This window comes from Gossypium arboreum, chromosome 1 (genome assembly GCF_025698485.1).
Source record: "Gossypium arboreum isolate Shixiya-1 chromosome 1, ASM2569848v2, whole genome shotgun sequence".
Classification (NCBI taxonomy): Eukaryota; Viridiplantae; Streptophyta; class Magnoliopsida; order Malvales; family Malvaceae; genus Gossypium; species Gossypium arboreum.
The window spans coordinates 7,857,653-7,882,297 of record NC_069070.1 but is presented as its reverse complement, the minus strand read 5'-3'; the positions used below and the strand labels follow the sequence as shown (position 1 = coordinate 7,882,297).

The 24,645-nt window shown below is 36.0% G+C and overlaps 2 protein-coding genes and 1 long non-coding RNA gene across 3 annotated transcripts; 1 reads left to right on the top strand and 2 right to left on the bottom strand.

Moving 5' to 3' along the window:
* The first annotated feature begins 3,087 nt into the window (after positions 1–3,087).
* LOC108483612 (inner membrane protein PPF-1, chloroplastic) lies at positions 3,088–7,796 on the top strand. Its single transcript, XM_017787102.2, has 11 exons — positions 3,088–3,592; positions 3,696–3,806; positions 3,907–3,981; positions 4,087–4,147; positions 4,612–4,685; positions 4,797–4,901; positions 5,435–5,542; positions 5,636–5,739; positions 6,388–6,537; positions 6,624–6,750; positions 7,564–7,796. Exons 1-11 carry the CDS (start codon positions 3,251–3,253, stop codon positions 7,669–7,671), a joined length of 1,365 nt encoding a protein of 454 aa, XP_017642591.1. The 5' UTR covers positions 3,088–3,250; the 3' UTR covers positions 7,672–7,796.
* Positions 7,797–8,319: 523 nt separating this feature from the next.
* LOC108483613 (CLAVATA3/ESR (CLE)-related protein 46-like) lies at positions 8,320–9,141 on the bottom strand. Its single transcript, XM_053026942.1, has 3 exons — positions 8,896–9,141; positions 8,684–8,763; positions 8,320–8,592 (listed from the first exon to the last, which is right to left on the bottom strand). Exons 1-3 carry the CDS (start codon positions 9,023–9,025, stop codon positions 8,515–8,517), a joined length of 288 nt encoding a protein of 95 aa, XP_052882902.1. The 5' UTR covers positions 9,026–9,141; the 3' UTR covers positions 8,320–8,514.
* Positions 9,142–15,612: 6,471 nt separating this feature from the next.
* Positions 15,613–16,125, bottom strand: LOC128290173 (uncharacterized). Its single transcript, XR_008279816.1, has 3 exons — positions 16,077–16,125; positions 15,899–15,989; positions 15,613–15,729 (listed from the first exon to the last, which is right to left on the bottom strand). It is a non-coding gene; the product is annotated as an uncharacterized LOC128290173 (long non-coding RNA).
* Between the last annotated feature and the right edge of the window lie 8,520 nt (positions 16,126–24,645).

The following is a 24,645-nucleotide window of genomic DNA, read 5'->3' as shown; positions in this document are numbered from 1 at the left end:
TTGAAATTTTACAACACAAAAAACAAGTTGGAGTAAATACCCATTGGATCCCTATCAAATTCTAAGATGAGCAAATTGGTCCCTTTTAAAAAAATTATAAAAAAGTTTAAAATAATCTTTAAAAATTCAAAATTTTATAAAAAAATATTTTTTTTTCAAATGATAAATTCAAGTTCTTAAACAACTAAATTACCAAATTAAATCTAACATATTAAATTATATTGAATTTCTCTTATTTTGCTTGGAAATAATTTTCAAGTATATATGGTCTCAAATTTACATGCTTTAGCTTGGAATTCAATCATATTGTCAACACGATTTTAACTTCACATGCATATTTTGCTCAGAAAAAAATGACATGCATATTTAAAAAAAAAATTTACTCAAACAAATTTGTTCGATTCAACTCAACTCAAATTTCATTTTACTCAACTTTTTTTTTTTTCAAATCAAGTTAGGATGATAAAACAAGACTCGTCAACTCAACTAATTTGGATTTTTTTTTTACTTGATTTGATCAAACTCTCACCCTTAAATAACATTGTTAGTAGCTACTACTAAGGCGGGGATGTGTTTTTTTATTTATTTTACTTTTACTGTTATTTGATCATATTGTCAAGACTGTATAAAACTTCAATCAATCATATTCAACCAATAATAAATTTACATGTTAGCTAAATGCTTAAAATTGTTTAAAAAATCATGTCAGTTACTTTAACAAAAATAACTAATGATATTATCAATTTAAATCCCGATACAAGGATACGAGAAAACATGTCGAATTAATTTTTTTTTCTATGGCAAATTTATGTATCAACAAGCAGTGAGTTATCTTTTTTATAGATCAAAGATTTATCGATTAACTTTTAACTTAGTTTAAAATATTTCATTTTAAATTTGAAAATTCAAATTATGATTGTTTTATTAAAGGATGTATGAAAGGAAAATTATGAACAAAAGTTAAATATAAGAATAACGAGTTGAAGGCTTTGGATAATTTCTTAAATCAGTTTGGATTTAGTTTTAATTTTAATTCCATCATTTATAAACACTACTACTATATTGATTATCATGTGCCATTAATGCAATTCCATTAATAATTAAGCTTATTCCAATACCATATGCTGGCTGTGCTTCATTAATGTCATATTGATTATTTATCCTTTAATTATTAGGTCTTATATTAGAAGGCTTTAATTATTACGAATTTTGCATGATTTGTTCATAATTTTTGGATTTTTAGAATGTTTGCATATAAAAACTAAGCTTAGGCAACCACTAATAATTTACCATTAATTGAAAATTTCCAGTTTTAAGAAGAAAAGCATTCGATCAAACCCTAATTAAAGAACAATCTCAATCTTGGCTAGAAATCAATATGATGCATAAATGATTGGGTTGAGTTCACCAAAGCTGTTATTTTTCAATCCTAGAACATCAGCTGATTTGTGATATATTTTTTAATGGGATTCAAGTATTATCTAGATCAAAGATCTACCTCATTTATTTAAAACGAATTCTGAATCATTTTATTTCACATTCAAAAATTTATTATTATAAATATTATAAAGTTAAAAAAAAAATTAATTCCTATAGAGAAAATTAACTTTCTCACTAAAAGTTAAAAAAAGTTTTCATGCATTCGATTTATTTTGTCTGAGTTCATACTCAAAACATTTCGATATTCGAAGATAGTAAAAAATTCATTTGGTAAAAGGCCGTGAAAGGACTTAAATCGACTCACACATATAATAATTCAATTAAGAGTTTATTATTATAAATACCATAAAACTTAAGGAAAATAATTTTAAACTACCACTGTATTTAAAATTACTATTTTCTAAACTAATTTTTCTAACATCTACCACAATATTTCTTGTTATTTGATTTTTTCATTCTTCAATTGTTATTTTCCTTAATTTTTATTTTCATTATTTGATTTCTAAATTTCCAAAATTTGAATCCAATTTAGAGATTCGATTTTTTACTCGCTTTTAATTTTTATTTATTAAATTTAACATTTAAGTTTGGGATTCCATATCACTTAATACTTAATCTTATATGTTGGCTTGATGGTTAATATATTCACTGCTCTAGGTATGATATGGGTTTGAATCACGCTAGTTATGTTATTATTAAGGTTTTATTCTCCTCTTATAATTTAACAAAATAATAATAATATAATAACTAAATAAAATTCAGTTAAATTAAAATAAAAAACTAACCTTCAAATTTCACTACAATAGTGATACTAAAATCATTATGATAAAGATTAATTAGATTTAAAAATCACAAATAAGACATCGTGATTAAATAAAATTAGAAACAACTAAAAAACATAATAAAAACTCAGAATATATTCAAACTCAAATACGGTGAAAATAATAATCTAAAACTCACACATAACATATGCAACATAGTTTAGGCCATTGATTGTGAGTTACTATTACAAGTCAATTGGATATCAATTACATTAGAAAAATTACAAAAATATCTTTTAAATTATTGGTCAAATTTTAAATTTACTATCCAACTAAAACTTTATATTAAATTTTTATACGTTTTAAATTTATTAAGTATATATTATTACCTCTATCAATTATATATTTATATCTATACTATTATTTAAGTGATTGATTGAATTTGTATAGCGAATTAGTGAAGTGTTTTAATGTTTTATTTTTAAAAATAAATAAATAATTTGCATGCGTTTTTTTAATCTCAATCATACGGGGCGTTATGACATGGATTAACCTTACTGGCTGGAAAATCCACCGTAAGAAATGCGTTTCTTGGATTTTTGTGTCTAATTCTGATTTTCTTCAAAACTGAAAAGTTAATATAGTTAATTAGCAAACATATTAACTTTAAGGGATGATTTTGTTAATTTTTTGTAATGAATTATTAAATTATTATTTTTACTAATAAACAGTTGAACAACTGAATTTTCATTTTAGCGGTGAGGTTTAAGAATATTAGTTAATTAAATTAACTTCTCAAGAAATTTTGATAAATTAAATTAAAGCAGAAAAGGATTAATTTTTTAGTTTTTTACAAAATAGAAGGATGAAATCCAAAATAGATATTTTGGTGGTTCATTTCAGTTAAACGTAACCATAAAAATAAAGATAATTCAAAAAATACACTCTGCCATAACCTCATCTCCATTTCTCCCCCACTCATGACACTCTGAAGAAAATTCTTCCCTTTTTCTTTTGGTTCTCAAAAATTCCTTCATCAAGCAAAATCCATGGCGAGAACTCTGATTTCATCACAGCCGTTCATTGGCACTTCGCTGCCATCATCATCAAAATTCTCTCGTCATGGTGGTCTGTACAAGCTCCCTAACCGTAGACTTGTTTCTACCAGGGTCCGTCTAAGCTTTAACGAAATCCCTCCGATTACTTCACTTGGCTCCTCCGTTGAATTCCAAGTACTTTTTACGAAAGCCGAAAGCCTCCTATACACTCTCGCCGACGCTGCTGTTGCGGCCGATCCAGCCGCCACCACCGCCGGGTCTACTGATGCTGCCGTGCAGAAAAACGGTGGCTGGTTCGGCTTCATCTCTGAAGGAATGGAATTCGTTCTTAAGGTAACATTTCTCTCTCTCTTTATAAACACATATTCGAGAGATCAATTAAGAACTGTTACTGATTAATTGTCTAACTAAATTTCGTTTATTTATATTTTTTTAGGTGTTGAAAGATGGATTATCCACGTTACACGTGCCTTACGCGTATGGATTTGCGATTATATTACTTACGGTTTTAGTTAAAGTTGCTACATTTCCTTTGACAAAGCAGCAGGTTTGCCTTTAGTTTAACTTGTCTAGGAAAAGAAATTGCTTAAAACTTTGACTACTTTTTACTCGATTATTAACAATTAGTTCTTGACGATGGTTTCTAGGTGGAATCAACGCTAGCTATGCAAAATCTTCAGCCGAAAATAAAAGCTATCCAACAAAGATATGCAGGCAATCAGGTAATACTGAAGTCTGAATTTGAGTATTTACTCTTTTTTTTTTTTTTTTGGTTTGTTTGGAATGGTTCGTTTTGGTTTATTGGTTTTCTTTTGCTGCTATTTTAGGAGAGAATACAACTTGAAACATCTCGCTTGTATAGGCAGGCTGGGGTTAATCCTTTGGCAGGTATCCTTTTGATTAATTACTTCAGATTGTATGTTTATTTTTCATGTTTAATTAAATTTAGCTTCTTTTGAATGATGGGTTTTTGCTTCGTTGGTATGATGTTAATCCTATGGCAGGTATCCTTTTGATTAATTACTTTTGAGTTTAGATTGTATGGTTATTTTTCATGTTTAATTTAATTTAGGTTCTTTTGAGTGATGGGTTTTTGCTTCGTTGGTATCTAGCTTATATTAAAAGCTGGTGATACAGAGTTTGTGATTGTTGTATGGCAGCGGACTTGAACTTAAATATTAGAATTATATTAAAATATAGAATGAATAATGAATCTATGACGCGAACCTTTCTCGTGCCATTCTTTTCTTCAGGCCTTTTTTCCTCTCTTCTTTTCACAGAGATGCCAGGTCTTGTAGTTGTTAACTTCGTGGGGCAATGCTCATCTGTATCTTAAATCTTCTTCTCTGCAGGTTGCTTCCCTACTTTAGCTACTATTCCAGTCTGGATTGGCCTGTATCAAGCTCTCTCAAATGTGGCAAATGAGGTAATAAAGAGTTTGACGTAGCATTGCATTCTGATTTCTGAGCGATGTTGGAAAACTCTTTCACATGTTAAATAAGTTTCATTACTGATTGCTGCGAATTTTTACTCAAAGGGGCTGTTGACAGAAGGTTTCTTTTGGATCCCATCTTTGGGTGGGCCAACTACAATTGCTGCTCGGCAAAGTGGGTCTGGAATTTCTTGGCTTATTCCATTTGTGGTAATAAACTTACCCTCTAAAATTATAAGGTTAATGATTCTCTTTGTTATTTTTGCATATTGCAACATTTTAGATTACATGGCCTTTTTTGTTGTATCTTATGCTTGTCCGTGACAACTTTCCTTTTCTTTTCTTTTTTTCTAGTTGTACAGAGTTGTTAAAGAGATTGGCTGTTGTTAGTGATTTGAGCCTCTTTGGCATCGATATATTTATTAGCAGTTGTGAGAGGGGAGACCGCTAGTTTTTGAAGATTAATTGTATTGGTTTTACCTTTTTAACTACCTTCATTACTTTGTAGCATCTTCACCTTTGATTGCCAAGGACAAAAAAAAATTTAACTATAAATTTAAAATAGCTGCTAAATTTGTGTAAAGATATGGCTTAACCGCAATTTACAGCTGAAGTTAAATTACAAATAGCAAATTAGAGATTTCAGATGTAGCTTCTGTTAACCAGGCATGGAGACCATGTTCTGTCTTTGGTTTATATATCTAATTCTGTTATCTAACATATGAAGGACAATGGTCGTGCAGGATGGCCATCCACCATTGGGTTGGCATGACACTGCTGCATACCTTGTTTTACCTGTGCTTCTTGTTGTCAGTCAATATGTTTCAATGGAGCTGATGAAGCCACCCCAGGTAAGAAGAACTTGTCTCACTACTTCCGTTTCATTCTTATTTTGCATATTAATTTGTTAAGAAGTTTGAATCTTTCAAATTTTCTTTTGACAGACGGATGATCCAGCCCAAAAGAACACACTTCTTGTTTTCAAGTTTCTTCCGCTTATGATTGGTTACTTTTCATTATCCGTTCCGTCAGGATTATCTATTTACTGGTTGGTCTCTTTTTTGCAATTTTATTGAAACCAATAGCCTTAGTAATATGCACTTTGCTTCTAGTTTGTTTTCTAATTGTGTTACCAATATATACTGCATGCAGTGGTTTTTATGTGGCCATGATTCAAAAGCATGAACGGAGCACTTCATATTCTTGTGCTATCATTAACTTATGATGTATTATGTGCCAGCGGGACTAGTACTTGCAGACTTCATTTTCTTTTATTTTCTGTTGTTAATAATGCTCTTTGAGGTTGGATGTAAATATCCAATTGGAATTTTTATATATTAGCATAAAATATGTAACTGAACTTGCATACATGAGAATAATTGTCCCAGCTTCAGAGCATTTCATTCCCTCTGGATTTAATTTGAGCACCCACCCCAGTATCTCCACATATAACTTTTATATTCATTTGTTTTCATACTATGCGCATAATATGTGTGAATCTCTGTTCTTGTTTGTCATTTCCTGTTGAATGTAGTATAAACATGTTGCTCATTCTAGCCTTCTAAATGAAATTGGTTGCTTGAGCACTGTGCATTGTTCCTTATTCTAAGTAGTGGTACACCCAAACTTAATGTTAAAAATTCAGCTTCCTATTAAGCTGTATAGATTGTCATTTTTGAGGTGAACCCATTTTTAGGTTCACGAATAACGTCCTTAGCACTGCACAACAAGTGTGGCTTCGCAAATTAGGTGGTGCAAAACCTGTTGTTGATGAGAGTGCAAGTGGAATTATTACTGCAGGACGTGCAAAACGGTCAGCTGCTCAGCCAGCACGGGCTGGGGATAGGTTAGTGCCTGGCTTTTTAAATTATGTACACGGTTCTGTGTTTTTCTTCAAATTTAGCATGCTGAAAAATAAATGGAAATTGACAGGTTCAGGCAGTTAAAAGAAGAAGAGAAGAAGAAGAAAGTAAGCAAGGCTCTGCCAGCAGAAGAGTTTCAGAGTCTAGACTCAGCATCTGATTCTGATGGGGAATCAGATGAAGAGACAAAGGGCAAGGTAATATTATAACTTTCACTTTCCAGAAAAAAATGATGACATGTTTAGATTGACAGTTGTCTGACAGAATAATTGTGGGACCATTTGGAAGGTTTTAGCTTCCCTTGCAAGTTGAATTCTATGAAGTCATTTGTGATGATAATACTACTTTTAACTGTCATGTCTGGATCTTCTAAAATAGTCATTTAGGACAGTGAACAAGAAGCAAATAATGACATTGAAAGCTAGTCAGTTTTAGGCAGAGATGAAATTAATCTGCCTCTGCATGTTATGGCAGCATGATTACATACCCAAAGTTTCGATTTTGTGGTATCTGTAGGTGGGTTCCACTGCTGCAAGATCCAATATTGACTGAACTATGTAATAAAATCAAACAGTTCCTTTTGTGCGTGAGTGCAAGCATGGTATGCTATTAACGTGGGGAGGATTAATTGGTAACATGAGGGGACATTAGCTATAACCAGACTTGACTTGTCTTATATGCATAATGAGTTTTATTGCAGATAACTGTAGTTAACTCTAAAACAGCACTGGTGATTCTCTTTTTCTGTACTTGAAGAATATATGTTAAATTGCATTACATATTTCTGTTGTAACAATCTATACAGGTATGGTAGGTTTGGCCTTTCTATGTCAATAATCATAAAACCTCTTTTTAGGCGTTTAGGTGGAAGGCTGGTATTTTGATGTGTTGGTTGGATGCTTTCCTAATATTTTACCATTCGAAATTGTGCCAGCTGGTGGATTAATACAAATATGAATTTTACCCCATTTATTTTCAAAAGATAATGACTAATTTCAAGTCTGCAACAGGGTGATGAGGCTCTCGAAGAAGCATATTCTTCAACTGCAAGCAATCAAGTTCCTAATATTTCTCAGCCAAGACGAAGCAAGAGATCTAAGCGGAAGCGTGCTGTATAAGATGATTGTACACTGAATTATTTTAGTTTACGGTGAGTCTCATATATTTAAAGGAATTGTATTATTTTTAATATAGTGGCAATTTTGATGCTGGCTCATTCAAGATACGTTGCAAAATCATGAAATACTCCACATCCATGCTCCAAAGGGCCCCTATTTTTCGTATGATCGTTGATTGGTCTGAGAAATTTTGATTAAACTAAGTACTAACCTGACATTTTTATCTTGTGGCATTTTGAGCTAGCTGTTAAACATTTCAAGCGTCATCCCTGGAAACTTTTGTGATAGGGATGTTGTCATGCTAATAGTTACACTGTCATTGCTTCCTCTTATCTGATCTGTACCTCTGTTGCATGGTTTTTTTTAATAATTGATTTCCTCACTCATAAAGATTTGTCAGCAGTTCTTTGTTTAAAAATTGTTTCAGCCACCTGAGGAGCCATTTGTTGACATATTTACTTGCAGTCACATTCAAGGTTCGAATCAAGCCTACATTTCCTTTCACATATGAAAGATGAGCGTTTCTTTCTTCAGAAATGGGATAGTCTAGCATGCATTTGTGGTAGCTGCAATGGATAGTAGCATTATATTGTAGAATATTGTATTGAGGTAGGATTACCTTCTGACTGAATAAAACTGAGCATACCATTGCACACAGAACTACTCTTTACTAGGTGAGAGAGCCAGGACTAACTCATGTAGAACTTTTAATACATGATAGAAGCATATAGTAGTACATCGATACTTGCTTTCTCACATGAAGCTTACAAAGTAAAATTCATTTTTGTAGAAGCACAAAAACCTACATTGAGACATCTTACTTCCATTCTGCTTTGTGTCACCTTAGTGTTTAGATGGTGACCAGCGATTTTCGACTGGGTTGGGTCCAGATTGGGATTTATGAATCTTCTTCATTTTAACCTGTTTTTAACCATTTTACAGTAGCAAGTAGTTGTTTAGTGAATGGATTTGTTATACCAGCTACTATAGGAAGAGACTACATAGTGCTTACCCAGGTAGGCAATGCATTACTAACACGTGACCTCAGCATTAGGCTTCTAGGTCTGCTGAACCTGAAGTGAACTGTTCGCACTATAGAAAAGAACATAAATGCATTAGAATTTAGAAGCTATATGTAAAGCCTTTTTCATGTAGTTGTATGCAACGCATTGAATGCGAAAACTGAGAAAAGAGGGGGGGGGGGGGGTAGGGGGTGAATATTGCCTGAGTCAATAGCTTGATATCTGATATCGGATCCCTGGAGTTGATAATGTATAAGCAGGAGCCATGCTAGTAGAAGGTAGATCAGAACTTGGTCTCTCATCTTATGCATAGGTGGTGACATATGCTGCATGCCTTGATTATCTTACAAGAATGAAGGAGCATTTTATTGATGCATTTTTCTTTAATCATAACCAAACTTGAAAATATATTTAAGAATGTTTGTTAAAGGTGCTGGAGAATCATATGGCATTATAAACAAGTTTGACAAAATCTGTGTTTCTTGTTATTGTGGATTTGACTTTCCTCTTAGTTATCATTTCTCATCTATCATTGCATCCATCCATGATATAAATAATTAGATGATATTAACTTTTTGTTCAGTGCTTTGAATCTTGCTGTCGGCGTGGGTGTCGGGACCCACCAATGAATATTTAGATCTCGAGTTGCTGTATGTATGACAGTTGCAGAGGCACTGAAATTTTTTTAAGACTTAAGCAGATACGCTAACAGATTTTGTTTTTGATTCGTGTCGCTAATTTTGTTGCGATAAAAAGGTATCACTGTCTTCAAATTTCATTATTGTTGAGGGGTGTCCTATATGCCGTAGGTTACAGGTTCAAATTCTACCAAGTGTAAATGTTGATATTTTCTTGGTAAATAGCCGTGTGTCTACGCCTCTTCAAGCACCTGATGAGGTGTTTCTATTCCATCGAATTCATCGCCTCTTCAAGAACTCACTTGATACACCCATATGTTATCACTTTATGTTTTTAAATCTTGTTTAAGGGATAACCACGTCTTGCAAATTTCCCACTCTCGAAATTTAATTGTGCAGAGTTTGAGCATTAGGCCTTGTGGACAAAATATATTATGGGGAATGGCCCATGTTCGTGATATGATTATATTAAGATTTTAAAGTATTTAATTGTATTGTAATAATTGGAATTTATGTAATTAAAATTTCGATTCAAGTTTTGGTACTTGTGGATTTTTATTTTATTTAAAAATGGTGTGTTTTCTTAAATAGAAGTATTTAGTTCCCAGAACGTAGGAAAAATTAAACAAATAAGTAAACTTCTTCTCCACCATTGTTTATATCATATATAGAGCTTCATTAATATCCGTCAAATTTTCTTTTTTGGTACAAAGGAGGCTGCAGCTCCGGCATGGGAAGAGTTTATAAATACCAGAATTTGAACTCCACACATGCAGGAGTCAAGTGAAATTCGACAGTACTTGAGTTTACAGACATATATATCAGAGACCTTCTCCAATGTTAACAACATCAAATGCATGCAGGGCTTTTCACGGGGACATTTATATCTGCCAACGCCCTCATCATACATTTCTCACAGCATATGCTACAGTAACATATATACGTAAATACTAAGTTTTATGAGAAAGAAAGACAGAATAAAACACACAAAAAAAAGAGCAATTATATACTAAACAAATGTAAAACTATATATGTTTTAAAGCACATCAAAGATACTTGAACAGTTTCCCTGCACAAAATGTTGCCTGGCTGTAAAATCCTTGTTTTAACTGCACGATATCATGCAAAAACTAACAGAGCCAACCTCACATTTACAGTATTGTGATGACCATTCGGCCCTTAAACCAACAGCAGAAGCTAAAATGAAAAGAAAAAAGAAGAAAAAAACAGCAACACTTGCTTTTCCTTGTAGAAATGCTCCAAGCCTTTTTCAGTTATAAAGATGTGGAGGATCATTACACAATATGAATATATGAGATCATTAAACAATGTAAGGATCATTGTACAATATACATCATTTCATTAGTTGATATTTGCTGTTCATAAGAGAAGAAAATTTTACAAAAGGATTTTGATAGTGCAAGAAGAAGCATGGCATTCATAGGCATAAACCATCATTTTGAGCTGTAATGTCAAGTCTGTTGTGATGGTTACAGCAAACACCATGGAGTTCCTTCATAACTGCACTTACGTGAATATTGCTTCATCTATCTAGTATTGTTGTAACTGTAAACAAAGAATGTTGTGAAAAAAAATAGAATAAAATAAATAAAATAAAGAACACACAAATTTTACGTGGAAACCCTTTCGGGAAAAAAACCACGGGCAGAGGAGAAGAAAATTCACTATGTCGAAAAATTTTTACTCAAATACAAGAGGAATAGACTATGTCTATTTATAGGCTTGCAAAGCCATATTCTAGTAGGATTGAAACACCTTATCCTAATCAATATAAAATAGATGGAGTTTAATAAGGTTTAAAAACCTTATTCTAAAATAAAATAAAAGAAGTCTAGTTCTATATGGATTTTACTTTTATTTTATTTTCCATCGTATTTTATTTAAATAAGAATTTGGGTCACTTAATTCTAACAATCTCCACCTTGACACAAATTCTCAATGAACAAGTTCTTCATCGCGAACTTTCAATAAACAAGTTCTTCACCTCTTCCAAAAACCCCTTAAGGGTTTAACTTCAACAATGAACACCAACCAAGTCTAAGCAATGCTCAAACTTGGTTATAGGAAGTGACTTAGTCATCATATCTGCAGGATTTTCATGAGTGCTAATTTTGCTCACAACAATATCACCACGAGCAATAATATCACGAACAAAATGATACCGAATATCAATGTGTTTTGTTCTCTCATGAAACATTTGATCTTTTGTAAGAAAGATGGCACTCTGACTGTCACAAAATCTTGTCTTGATTTGAAGGTCTTCATTGAGTTCACTAAATAGTCCCTTCAACCAAATAGCTTCTTTACAAGCCTCGATAATCGCCATGTACTCGACTTTGGTGGTAGACAAAGCGATCGTAGTTTGCAAAGTGGCTTTCCAACTAATTGCACAACCTCCGATTGTAAAGACGTAACTCGTGAGAGATCTTCTTCTATCAAGGTCTCCAGCAAAATCAGCATCAACATACCCTATAACTCCATCTTTAGTTCTTCCAAACTGTAAGCAAACATTAGTAGTGCCTCGTAAGTATCTTAAAATCCATCGAAGCGCTTTCCGGTGTTCTTTACGAGGATTCGCCATGTATCGCTAAGCTGACCGATCGTGCATATGATAAATCGGGCGTGAACAAACCATAGCATACATGAGAGATCCTCTTGCACTAGAGTATGGAACATGTGACATGTACTCAATCTCATTATCGATTGAGGAGATAAGGCCGATGAAAGTCGAAATGGTCGCTAAAAGAGTACTAACGAGCTTAGCACTCTGCATATTGAACTCTGCAAAGAACTTTCTCAATGTACCCTTCCGACTTAGGTACAATTTACTTGCTTTTCTATCTCGAGAATCTCCATACCAAGTATCTTCTTTGTTGGTCCTAAATCTTTCATCTCAAATTCTTCACTTAGTTGGGCTTTAACCTTTCTTATCTCTCTTTTATCTTTTGTCGCTATCAACATGTCATCAACATAAAGAAGTAGATACACAAAAGAACCATCACTGTTTTTCTTAAAGTAGACACAACTGTCAAAACTACTTCTTTTGAAATCATGAGAAGTCATAAAGGAATCAAACCTCTTGTACCCTTGTCTTGGTGATTGTTTCAAACCGTAAAGGGACTTTTTGACAAGCAAACATAGTCCTCTTTTTACGAGACTATAAAACCCTCTCGGTTGTTGCATGTAAATATCTTCCTCAAGTTCTCCATGCAAAATGCGGTTTTACATCTAAGCGCTCAAGCTCCAAATCATGCATGGCCACAATACCAAGCAAAGCTCGAATCGAACTATGCTTAACAACCTGGAGAGAACACATCTGTGAAGTCCACTCGGAATTTGATTGTAACCCTTTGCAACAAGCCTTGCTTTATATCCGGGTTCTTCAACTCACTGAGTCCCTTCTTTCTTTTAAACACCCATTTACAACGAATGCCTTTTTACCTTTAGAAAGTTTTACAAGATCCCATGTTCGCTTTTTGTGGAGTGATTCCATCTCCTCTTGCATAGCAAACATCCACTTTTACGAGTCTTCACACTAATCGCCTCGAATAATTAAATGGCTCTTGATTCGCATCTATATCTTCACCACATTTAAAGCATAAGCAACTAGATCAACCTCGGCATACTTCTTTGGAGGTTTAATTTCTCTTCTTGTCTGTTTTTGGCGATAGAGTATTGCGGTGAAGAAGCAACTCTATTCTCAATTTTTGTCTTGGCTTGAGGAGTTGATTTCGTATTAATCGATGCTCCACCGCTTTTGGTTTTCTTTATTGGAAGAGTCTTTAAGAGATAAGTTAGGTAGCATAGCGGTTTCATCAAAAACAACATCTCTCGCTAATCACAACTTTTCTATTTTCAGGACACCATAACTTATAGCCTTTTACACCACTTTATAACCAAGAAAACGCATTTAATGGATCTCGGTTCCAATTTTCCATTATCAACATGAGCATCGCAGGACACCCAAAAATCTTTAAATCGAATAATTAGCGGGATTACGGACCATACCTCTTGTGGAGTCTTTTTCTCAATGGCAGCGGATGGAGATCGGTTGATCAAAAACATGCGATGAGGTGCTTACGCCCAAAATGACTTGGTAAGTTGGCATTTGACAACATACATCGAACCTTCTCCATGATCGTTCTGTTCATTCGTTCGCAACGCCGTTTTCTTTGTGGAGTATGACGAATCGTCAAGTGTCTCATGATCCCTTCGACTTGCACAATCTATTAAACTCATCGAGCGAACTCTAAGCCATTATGCATGCGGAGGTATTTTATCATTTTCCGTCATTTTTCAATCATAATTTTCCAAGATTTAAATGTGGAAAACACATCGCTTTTCGCCGGGAAGAACGCCCAAACTTTTCGGAAAAATCATCAATAAAGGTTAGCATATAATTAGCTCCACCTCTCGAAGGCACTCTGGACGGCCCCACGATCGAATGGATATACTCCAACGTTTCCTTCGTGTTATGGATTCCTCTAGTGAATCGAACTCTCTTTGCTTCCCAAAACACAGTGCTCACACAAAATTAGGTTTGCAAATTCCTTGCCCATTAAGAAGTCCTCTTTGCTTAATTCGCCATGCCATTCTCACTCATATGCCCTAGGCGCATATGCCAAAGTTTAGTAATATCATCATCGACAAGGAAGAGAAGCGGCAATTGCATCACCGAGAATGATAGAACCTCAGAAACATATAACTTGGCAATCTTTCTTTGCCCTTTCATCACAACAAGGGACCCTTTGAAATCTTTAAAACCCCACTTTCATTTGTGTATCATGCCCTTTTGAATCAAGAGTACTCAACGAAATTAAATTTCTTTTCAATTCGGAACATGCCGCACGTCACTAAGTGTTCGACAACTCCATCAAACATCTTAACTTTAATTGTTCCAACACTGCGATTTTACATGAAGCATTATTTCCTATCAAAACAACACCTTGAATCTTGTTTCATAAGTTGTAAACCAATCCCGATTGGGACTCATGTGGAAGGTGCAGCTGAATCAAGTATCCACTCGCCACTTTAGAATCATTGATGAAGCAACTAGAAGTTCACCATCGTAGTCTTCTACAACATCGCCTTCACGGAATTTTCGTTGTTTTCCCTTTTGATTCGCACCTCCTTTTAATCTTATTTTGTAGCTTATAGCACTCAGATTTAATGTGCCCTTTCTTCTTGCGAAGTTGCAAGTTTTACCTCTGTTTGAAGATTTCGATCTACCCTTAGATTTACCACGAGGATTCCGTTCTGTGTTCTACCACGATCATCATCAACATTCCGGTCTTGTCTCCCACGAACAATGAGACCCTCTCCCGAGAGTTGGGTTTAACCACAAGATGCTTCATCTTATCATACGAGGTTAAAGAATCATAAACCTCATCAACTGTGAGAGACTCATGGCTATATAAAATCGTGTCTCTAAAGGTTGAATAAGGCGGGCAACGAACAAAGTAGAATCAACCCTAGATCTTCCTTATCATCTTGAACCTCCATGGCCTCCAAGTTTGAGAGAATTTCTTTAAACAACATTAAGTGTTCGTGTACGACGCACCTTCCTCCAAACGATGAGCATAAAGACGCCGCTTCATATGCAACTTGCTTGTTAGAGTTTTCGACATACATATTTGTTCTAGCCTCTTCCATAATGCAATGGCAGTTTTCTCTTTCATCACATCCCGCAAAATTTCGTTGGACAAATGCGAGATGTAATTGTGTTAATGCCTTTCGATCCTTACGCTTCTTCTCTTCATCTCATTAATGTCGAAGGCATCTTATCTATCCTAGCAGGTATCCTTGAGATCCATCGTGCAAGAAGCGATTGCATCTTAATTTGCCACAACGCAAATCGGTGTTGCGATCCAACAATGAATTTCATACTTCAAAGACGCCATTACCGTGATCGAGATGAATAACCCGGAAGCTCGATACCAATTTGTGAAAAAAATAGAATAAAATAAATAAAATAAAGAACACACAAATTTTACGTGAAAACCCTTTCGGAAAAAAACCACGCAGGCAGGAGAAGAAAATTCACTATGTCGAAAAATTTTTACTCAAATACAAGAGGAATAGACTATGTCTATTTATAGGCTTGCAAAGCCATATTCTAGTAGGATTGAAACACCTTATCCTAATCAATATAAAATAGATGGAGTTTAATAAGGTTTAAAAACCTTATTCTAAAATAAAATAAAAGAAGTCTAGTTCTATATGGATTTTACTTTTATTTTATTTTCCATCGTATTTTATTTAAATAAGAATTTGGGTCACTTAATTCTAACAAATGTTGCATATATGATAGCAGGCCTCGTGTCATCAACTCTGCATCTTCTTTCCTCTCTCTCGCCATCTCTTTCTCATTAGTGTCCCTTGCACACATGAAAATAGAAATTGACTATCAAACACATTATATATAATAAAAATTTTAAAAAATATATTAAAACCATATTTATATTTATTAATAATAGATAAAATAAATTTATTTTAATGTTAAATGATAATAAAAACAATGTTTTACAGCACATCAAAGATGATCACCTGATTAGTTTCCCTGCATAAAAATGTTGGCGTTGGCCTTAAAATCCTTCTCTTTAACTGCCAAAGCCATCAGCAGGTATGCTACTATATCCTGCAAGCCGCCATTTTTATTCAAAAACCAACTTTTTCAACCCAAAAAAAGTAATAAAATGAAGGAACTTATATATGCAATATAAACCTTCTTCTTCTTCTCGACTTCATAGGGAGATCGGGCCGTTCAGCTCTAACCATTGGCTGAAAATACCAAACAATAGGCAAAAATATGTTAATATTATTCAAAGGTATATAAGTACATTACAAGCTGGTCGGATTAATTTGGATTAAAAACGTATGGCTTTGCAAATTCATTTTCTCTGAACTCTTGGACTCTTTTGCTACTGAGCTACATTAGCTTTCATAGGAAGATTACTAACAAATTCATTTTTTCTGGACTCACAATCACTCGACATCTCAATAAGTAACTCAAGAGAGACATTAGTTGCAGAGGGTACAACTCCAACAGATTCATATTCAATTAGAAGTCCAACAAAAACAATACTAACCTGTTCTTGATCAGAAATGCCAGTTCCAGCTGCAGCCAGAACATCACACGTGTTTTATCTTGAACAAATATTCTTTGATAGACAGCTGCCCCTTCTTTTGAGAATACAGCATGTGTCTCAGACTTGAAAGTTTAATACTGGAATGAGTTGTAAACGTTCTTTCGATGGTCATAACTACATCATAACTAGTTTTGGCATTTATTAAGTACAGTAGAATCTCATCACATATAGTAGAAAGTAACCAGGAGGCCAGAAGCTTATCTTGCTATTTATATGGAAAAATATCTGGATTGTCAACCAGATTCCCATCTGCATCAGTCACAAATTGAGAAATATGACGAGGATTATAACACAAATTGCTGCATAATTTGATGTTTCCACAAGAGAAAATTATTCTCAGTGAGCTTAACCGTGTCATGTTTGGGAAATTGCTGAATTCTTTTGACCAATCGACATGAACTTGTGTTGGGTTTTTCACACAAGAAGAAAAACAGAACTAATTTATGCTCTTGTTGAAGCTAGAGCAACAAAGTAATAATTCTGGATAAAATATGAAATAAGTTTGAGATTCAAAGAAATGAGAGTTACAAGCAAAGCAACCAAAACAAACAGAAGCAAAAGGGATGAGAAAACTAAGAGAACAAGAATCGGCTATTCTCATTAGATTAATTCATCAAATGTATGATGTACATATATAAAACTACAATAATATTTTTAACTTGTAGAAGTGAACAAATATTAAATCATATACAGGTCGTCTGTTACAAAAAACATACTTCATCCGGATAATATACGTACATTTATAGTTGTTGTATTTCATCCGGGTAACATACATACTGTTGTTTGTTGCCACCTTTAACACTCCTCCTTGGCTACAAAACAGCAGACTCTAATTTGCTTCTTCAAATACTCGAACTTGGTGGCAGCTAACGGCTTGGTCAAAATATCTGCCAATTGGACTTCTGAGCAGCAATGGACCAAGTTGATCTCCTTTGACAACTCTGCCTCCCTTACAAAATGGTATTTGATCTTGAAATGCTTAGTTTTACCATGAAACGCAGGGTTCTTGGCAATTGCAACAGCTGACTGATTGTTAATTTTGATCTCTGTTGCTTCAGGTTGACCAGCATTCAAGTCCTCCAACAGCTTTCTAAGCCAAATTGCTTGATTAACAGGCCCAGTAGCTGCAATATACTCTGCTTCAGCTGTTGATTGAGCAACAGTTTGTTGCTTCTTTAAGCTCCAGCTAAAAACTCCTGATCCTAGAATGAAGAAGTATCCCGATGTACTCTTCATATTATCAACCGAGCCAGCCCAATCACTGTCTGAATAACCAACTAGCTTCAGTTCCTCAGCTCTTTCAAACTTCACACCATAGCCTAAGGTGCTTTTAACATACCTTAGGACTCTTTTAGCATCTTTAAAATGTGCAACATTGCAGCAGTGCATGAATCTCGATAGAAGACTAACAGCATACAAGATGTCTACCTTGTTGTTGTCAAGTAGAGTAGGCAACCAACCAAACTCCTATACTCCTTTTCATCTATTCGATCATGTTCACTGGTGCTTGAGAGTTTTTCTCCTAGTGCAACAGGAGTGCTCACAGGCTTGCACTTTGACATGCTGAATTTACTTAGAACTTTCTGTGCAAATGCTTGCTGACTTATGAAAATGCCATTAACATTCTGATTCACTTCCATGCCAAGGAAGTAGGTCATCAAACCTAAATCAGTCATCTCGAATACATCTAGCATTTGTTTCTTGAAGTCTTCAATCAGCTCACCCTTCCAACCAGTCACTAATAAGTCATCCACATAAAGTGAGACTATCAACAAGGTTTCTTTCTTAGCCTTCTTCACATAGAGTGTAGGCTCACTTATGCTCTTCTCAAATCCAAGCTTCGACAGGTATGCATCAGTCCTGTCATACCAGGCCCTTGGAGCCTGTTTTAGGCCATGCAATGCCTTTTTTAGCTTGTAAACCTTGTCTTCCTCACCAGGGACCTTGAAACCCTCAGGCTGTTCTATGAAGATTTCTTCCTATTGATGCACTTTCCACTGTTTTTAAGCAGCTAGGGCAAACAATAGCCTTATGGTGTCTAATCTTGCAACAGGTGCAAAGGTTTCAAAATAATCAACACCTTGCTGCTGACTGTACCCCTTTACAACTAATCTGGCCTTATGCTTGTTCAGAAATCCATCTGCATTGTTCTTGGTCCTAAACACCCATTTGACACCTATGATCTTTCTGTCTACTGGCCTATCAACCAGCTCCCATGTGTCATTTTTATGGATCATCTTCATTTCAGCTTCCATGGCCTTCTTCCAGCATTCTTCTTTAATAGCCTCTTCAAAATTTGAAGGTTCAACTATTGCAACATTACATTTTTGATAGATGTCTGCAATAATCCTTATCCCTCTCACAGGTGCTTCATCAAAAATATCATCTACTAGTCCTTCTTCAGCTAGCTCCAAACTGCTGTCTAGCTGATCTTCATCAGTCAACCTTGCATCAGCATCATTCCAGCTCCATACTCTACCTTCATCAAACTTTACATCCCTACTCACCAAAATCTTCTTTGTAGAGGGATCATACACCCTGTAGCCCTTATTAGTGCTGCTGTAGCCAACAAATATTCCTAGAGCAGCCCTTCTTTCGAGCTTGGTTCTCCTCTCAGCTAGAATAAGGGCATAGCAAACACAGCCAAACACTTTTAGATGTGAAACAGAAGGTTTGATTCCATGCCAGGCTTTAAAAGGAGTCTTTTCCTTCACAGTAACGGTTGGCAACTTGTTGAGTAGGTACACTGAGGTATTGACAGCCTCGACCCAAAATTTACTTTGCAGCTTGCTCTCAAACAGCAAACATATAGCCATATCAAGTACTGTTCGATTCTTCCTCTCACATACTCCATTTTGCTGAGGAGTATAGACTATTGTTAGCTGATGGTGAACCCCAGCTTGTTCACACAACTTCTGGAACCTTTCAAACAGATACTCAGTGCCATTATCTGTTCTCAAGGCCTTAATCTTGCAACTAGACTAATTTTCAGCCAATGCCTTAAATTTGTTGAAGGCTTCAAATACTTCAGATTTCTGCTTCAAGAACTAAACCCAACAAAACCTGGTTATATCATCTATAAACAGCACAAAGTACTTACTGTTATTTAAAGAAGAGGTCCTCATTGGTCCACAGACATCAGAATGGACTAACTCAAGTATTTCTCGAGCCCTCCATGCCACATTAGCAGGAAAAGGTAACCTAGTTTGCTTACCAAGCTGGCAAACCTCACAGACAGTATTTTTGGCTTCAACTTTCGACATGTCTTCAACTAAGTTCAACTTGTGCTACTGATCAAGTGACTTGTAATTAACATGTCCTAATCTCCTGTGCCATAGACCAGCATCATCAACAAGACTGGTGTAAGCCTTCTTCTCAAGTCAATTGACATCAAGCATAAAACACCTGTCTGTCATTGCTATTGTGACCAACTCCTGACCATAAAGTCTTCAACAATGCATGAGCCATTCTTAAAAGCAAGTGAGTAACCTTTTTCTACTAGCTGACCAACACTAAGAAGATTCTGATCTATGTCAGGCACAAAAAGTACATCAAAAATCACTTTGTTACTTGACTTTGTGTTGATCACCACATTGCCCCTGCCTTTGGCTTCAATCAGGTTTCCATTACCAATCCTGATCTTTGAGGCAAAACTTCTGTCGAGCTCCTTGAACAGCCTTTCATCAGTTGCCATGTGGTGTGTGCAGCCACTATCCACTAGCCAGTCACAACTGACTTTGCTCGAGGTTACAAAACAGGAGGCTGTAAAAACATGCTCCTCCTGAGCTTAAAGATCCTCAGCAGCCTTAGCTTGCATTTGCTGCTGAGCTTGTGCCTTCCTTTTGTTTTTGCATACCCTCTCAACATGTCCCAGCTGTTTGTAGCTCCTGCACTGAACATTTGGTCTGTGCCAGTAGTTCTTCTCCAAATGTGAAGTCTTCTTGCAGTGAATGCATGGTGGAAATCTATTCTTCCCTGCATCTCTCCTTGATTTCTCCCTTCTATCGACCCAAAGTTTCTTCCCCTTTTGACTAGAACCTGAGCCTTCCTTGGCCTTTGCTTGGAAAGCTCCTTCAGGATGCTCTTCCTGCCTGTTGGCCCTCCTTTGCTCAAGTGCATATAGGGAATTTACCAACTCAGACAATGAGATGGTTGATAAATCCCTCGAGTCCTCCAATGAAGAAATCTTTAACTCAAACTTCTCTGGAAGAGTTGTTGTAACTCCCCAAACCCGGCCTGGATGTTATGACCGGATCTGATGCGCCACATTGGTGCGTTCAAAACACTTAGTTTGGAAAAGCTGAGTTGGTGTTGTAAAGATACTTTTAAAAGAAGGTTAAAGTGAATGGAAGTCGTGCACCGGTAGGAAACCGGGAAAAAGAGGAGGTGAGTCCGTCGGTTGCCTAAGTACCAAGCTCTCTTGGATCCAATCCTAGACATGCACACCGCCATTGCCACACTCTAACATCTTGTATAATTTTGAGAAAACCGTTTGATTATGACCATCTTAAGAAAATGATTAAGGTTGCAAAACGTTTGCTTAAATTATTTATTTTTCTTGGGAAAACATTTACTTTGCAGAAACTTTGCGCGTCATCGTGATCTTTTTAAAAACAAGTAGATTTTATAAAACGAACCCTAGTGCTAGCCATTTTAATAATCCCTAAAATAAAATTAATTAAAAATAGCGGCCTTATTACAACTTTAAGCATAATAAAAATAAAATAATCCAAATTAAAGGTTAAACTTATTTAAAATCGTCAATCAATCTTCATGGCCACTCTGAATCCCTTGACTCAATTCCACCAATTCTAAGGCTCACTGTAAGGATGGAAGAGGAAGGGGTGAGTTTGGGAAAACTTCGGTGTATCTGAAACCCATCCAAAGCCCAAATCAGCTCGAGCCCATTGGGCCTAAGCCCTATTCAGATAAAGATTACAGAGGTCAAGCCCTTTTCGAATCTGATAGCAAGGCCTTAGCCCTTTTAACATAACAATGTGGCCCATAGGCCCGTTCGAAGAACATGAGTAACAATGTAATAATGAATGCAAGCCCATCCGGGAGACTACTCAACCCACCAACCGCTACTTGCGCCCGTACCAACCCTACACACCATGTGGGAATATCTCAACCCACCCACCCTACACACACCATTTGCATACAGAACGCTGCTCAAATTCGGTCGGTTGAGGCAAAGCCTCCAAGTCGTGGTTGAACCACTTTCGAGACTTCCTCCATTAATACCCCAATCCCATGCAGCAGATATTAATAAATGCATATCATGCAAAATACGATAGTAATCAATCATGCAGTTCAGCCAATTTAAACCCTAGGGGTATATTGGTAATTTTGCTATTTAGGGGTAATTTCGGTAATTTTACTCTTTACGGGTAATTTCAGTAATTTTGCTCTTTAGGGGTAATTTCGTGATCTACGCTACTACACAAGCTAATTGAGAATTATTATCGGTTTATGCAATTTGATTCCCCATCTAACCGGACAGCTACTTTGCCCACCTCTTGCCCATATTGGTAGTAAGCCCATTGGGCCCGATTTTGGCCCATCGAGGCCCTTTTCCTGGAGTACGTTGATCGTCACACAAACTTACTTACCACTTTGCGGTGCTAGATCTAATAATTACTCTATGTCTTGAGAGCATTCAGCATACTCACAAGCCTATGAAATCGGAATTTGGCATTTGACTTCTCCGAATTGAACTAAAGAAGGATGTTGACACACTGTTTCGCGATGACGCTCTTGAGATCCCTTACGATGTCCTACAATTATTCATCACCATTTTAGCATACAAGTTATGCTTAACAAACTCAAAATCCACCCTACCTTATTCTACCAAAGAACCCTTATTGACCATAAGTTGCTTACCTTCACGGGTCCAATAATACGATTCAAGCTTATCCAAGTCGATACTCCAAGCCTCGCTGCTCCTCCAAAGTTGTCTATATCACACAGTCCAAGTCGGTCACTTGCCCACAAGGGCAAAATAGTCATTTAACACCCTAGGGCAAAATGGTAATTTTACCCCACAAGGGTATTCGATAATTTTACCCTACAGCGTATTTTAGTAATTTTTCAAACCATTGGTATTTTGGTAATTTTATAAACAAAGGGTATTTTAATAATTTTACAAACCGAGGGTATTTTGGTGATTTTATAAACCAAGGTATTTTGGTAATTACGTAAATTGAGGGTAAAGCGGTAATTCAGTAAATCGGGAGTACTTTGGTAATTTTACAAGTCGAGGGCATTTCAGTAATTGGTAAACTAAAGTATTCTAAACATGGATAACAATACGAATGGGCCTAAAGCCTATTCTCGGCCCAAATGGGCCCACACGCTCGTGTGGCCCTTTTAGCCCAAACCTAGCCACAGATATTCGATTCACCTAGCCTAGTCCAATATTTACTACACAATCAAACAACTTATCCAATTGGGCCCGTAGGCCCATTGGGCTCACATGGCCCCTTTCGGCCCATCGCAGCCCGAAGTAGCAATCCAACAACAAGAGTAGTGATAAATACACACCGATAGGAGGCCGAAGTTAATCCGCGCCAAGCACTTCTAGCCGATGCCCAACACAAACGAGCTCGCCATAACGCGAAGGGATCACCAAGAAAGGTACATTTGCTCTCCTCATAGTTCTCTATTTAAAGCCGACCAGCATCCACTCCTATGTTAGCTTACCGATGTGGGATCCCTTCATCATCAGAGTTTAAATTCAACACCAACTCTTGCCATCCCAACATAGCAAAATAATCAACCTTTGCATGCCAAGGGATTCGAACCAAAGTCCTCCTATATGCCAACTCACGCCATCACCACTAGGCCACCAACTCATTTGTGTCATAAATCCAACACATTAAACTTTAAAGCGCACCTACTTGCTTCTAGATTTATTTAAAAGAAAAACTAAAATATATTGCAAGAGCCAAGACTTGAACCTTGGACCCCTTGCTTCCTCTATGGCGTCACTTCCTTGTCCCCTAAGTGGCGTCACCTTGCCACTACACCACACTCCTTTTTTGTGTCACAATTTCTCCAACAATATTCTTAAGGCCTACCTACTACTCCCAGGGTTTGATCTACCTTAAATTTTTACTAGAGTCCAGGTTTGAACCCAAGACTTCTCCAACACTTCTCAGTACACTTAACCACTAAAATAAACCTTCATTAACAAAATTTACATGCACAACAAAATATTAATAGCTGCCTTCAACCGCTCCCATGCTCAAGGCCCAAAACTTCTAGGCCCAAATTCAGGGTGTTACAACTCTACCTCCCTTAAAGAAATTTCGTCCTCGAAATTTCCATTTAACAGGTAGTCATTTAACATCTACCCCACTACGCTACCGCTGCGCACTCTGATCTAAATAATTTTAATACGACGCAGAACATCTAATTACCGAAATAAAGAAACGTTTATCAAGCACGCATTCAATTCGTAACACACACTTAAATAGGATAAACATGGCAATCCCGAGCTCGATGCTCCTTGGACCCACATCTAAAGCATCCTCCCATCTTCCTAAGGCATTCACCGATATGGACTTGTTCAGATCTTTGCAGGTTGGAAAGTTTGGTCGTGCCTTAACATGTTTCACAGAACGAAGCTTGGTCTTCTGAGAACTAGAATCCTTTCTTTTCTTACACTGTAAGTACCCCGCTTGAAACATTTCCCTAATTTCCTTAACCTTAGTCTCCAATACTTCCTCTACCACTTTCCTTACTAACTCGGCCATTGCCTCAGTACCAAGCTCTGAGTTACCGCTACCCGAAGTTGGCGGACTTTTCTTACCCTCAAAATCTATATCAATACTCTACATTACCAGTACACATATCAATTAACTACAAAGATCTCAAAAATTTTACTATTTATTCACATGTCTTATGCAGAGATAGTATTTTCAAGTTTCTATTTTCACAGAATCATAGCCTAGCTACAGTCTCAGTATTCTAGAGTTTTTAGGGTTGCCCTAGTTATAATGTCATGATATGGTCTCAGTTCTATCTACAATAATATCTTAATACAGTGTAATATGAGGAACAGAAATACTTACAGACTTGGTGCCGGGGATTCAGTGTGCCACTTCTTTATCGATCCATAAAACCCATGTTTTTGTTTTTAGA

Excerpts from the sequence above, each read along its gene's own strand:
- LOC108483612 (XM_017787102.2), top strand. The coding sequence starts at position 3,251 with ATGGCGAGAACTCTGATTTCATCACAGCCGTTCATTGGCACTTCGCTG. Across the intron at positions 4,148-4,611 it reads TGGGGTTAATCCTTTGGCAG|GTTGCTTCCCTACTTTAGCT; the intron begins GTATCCTTTTGA and ends TCTTCTCTGCAG. Across the intron at positions 4,902-5,434 it reads CTTGGCTTATTCCATTTGTG|GATGGCCATCCACCATTGGG; the intron begins GTAATAAACTTA and ends ATGGTCGTGCAG.
- LOC108483613 (XM_053026942.1), bottom strand. The coding sequence starts at position 9,025 with ATGCAGCATATGTCACCACCTATGCATAAGATGAGAGACCAAGTTCTG. Across the intron at positions 8,764-8,895 it reads ATATCAAGCTATTGACTCAG|TGCGAACAGTTCACTTCAGG; the intron begins GCAATATTCACC and ends TCTTTTCTATAG. Across the intron at positions 8,593-8,683 it reads GTAATGCATTGCCTACCTGG|GTTAAAATGAAGAAGATTCA; the intron begins GTAAGCACTATG and ends GGTTAAAAACAG.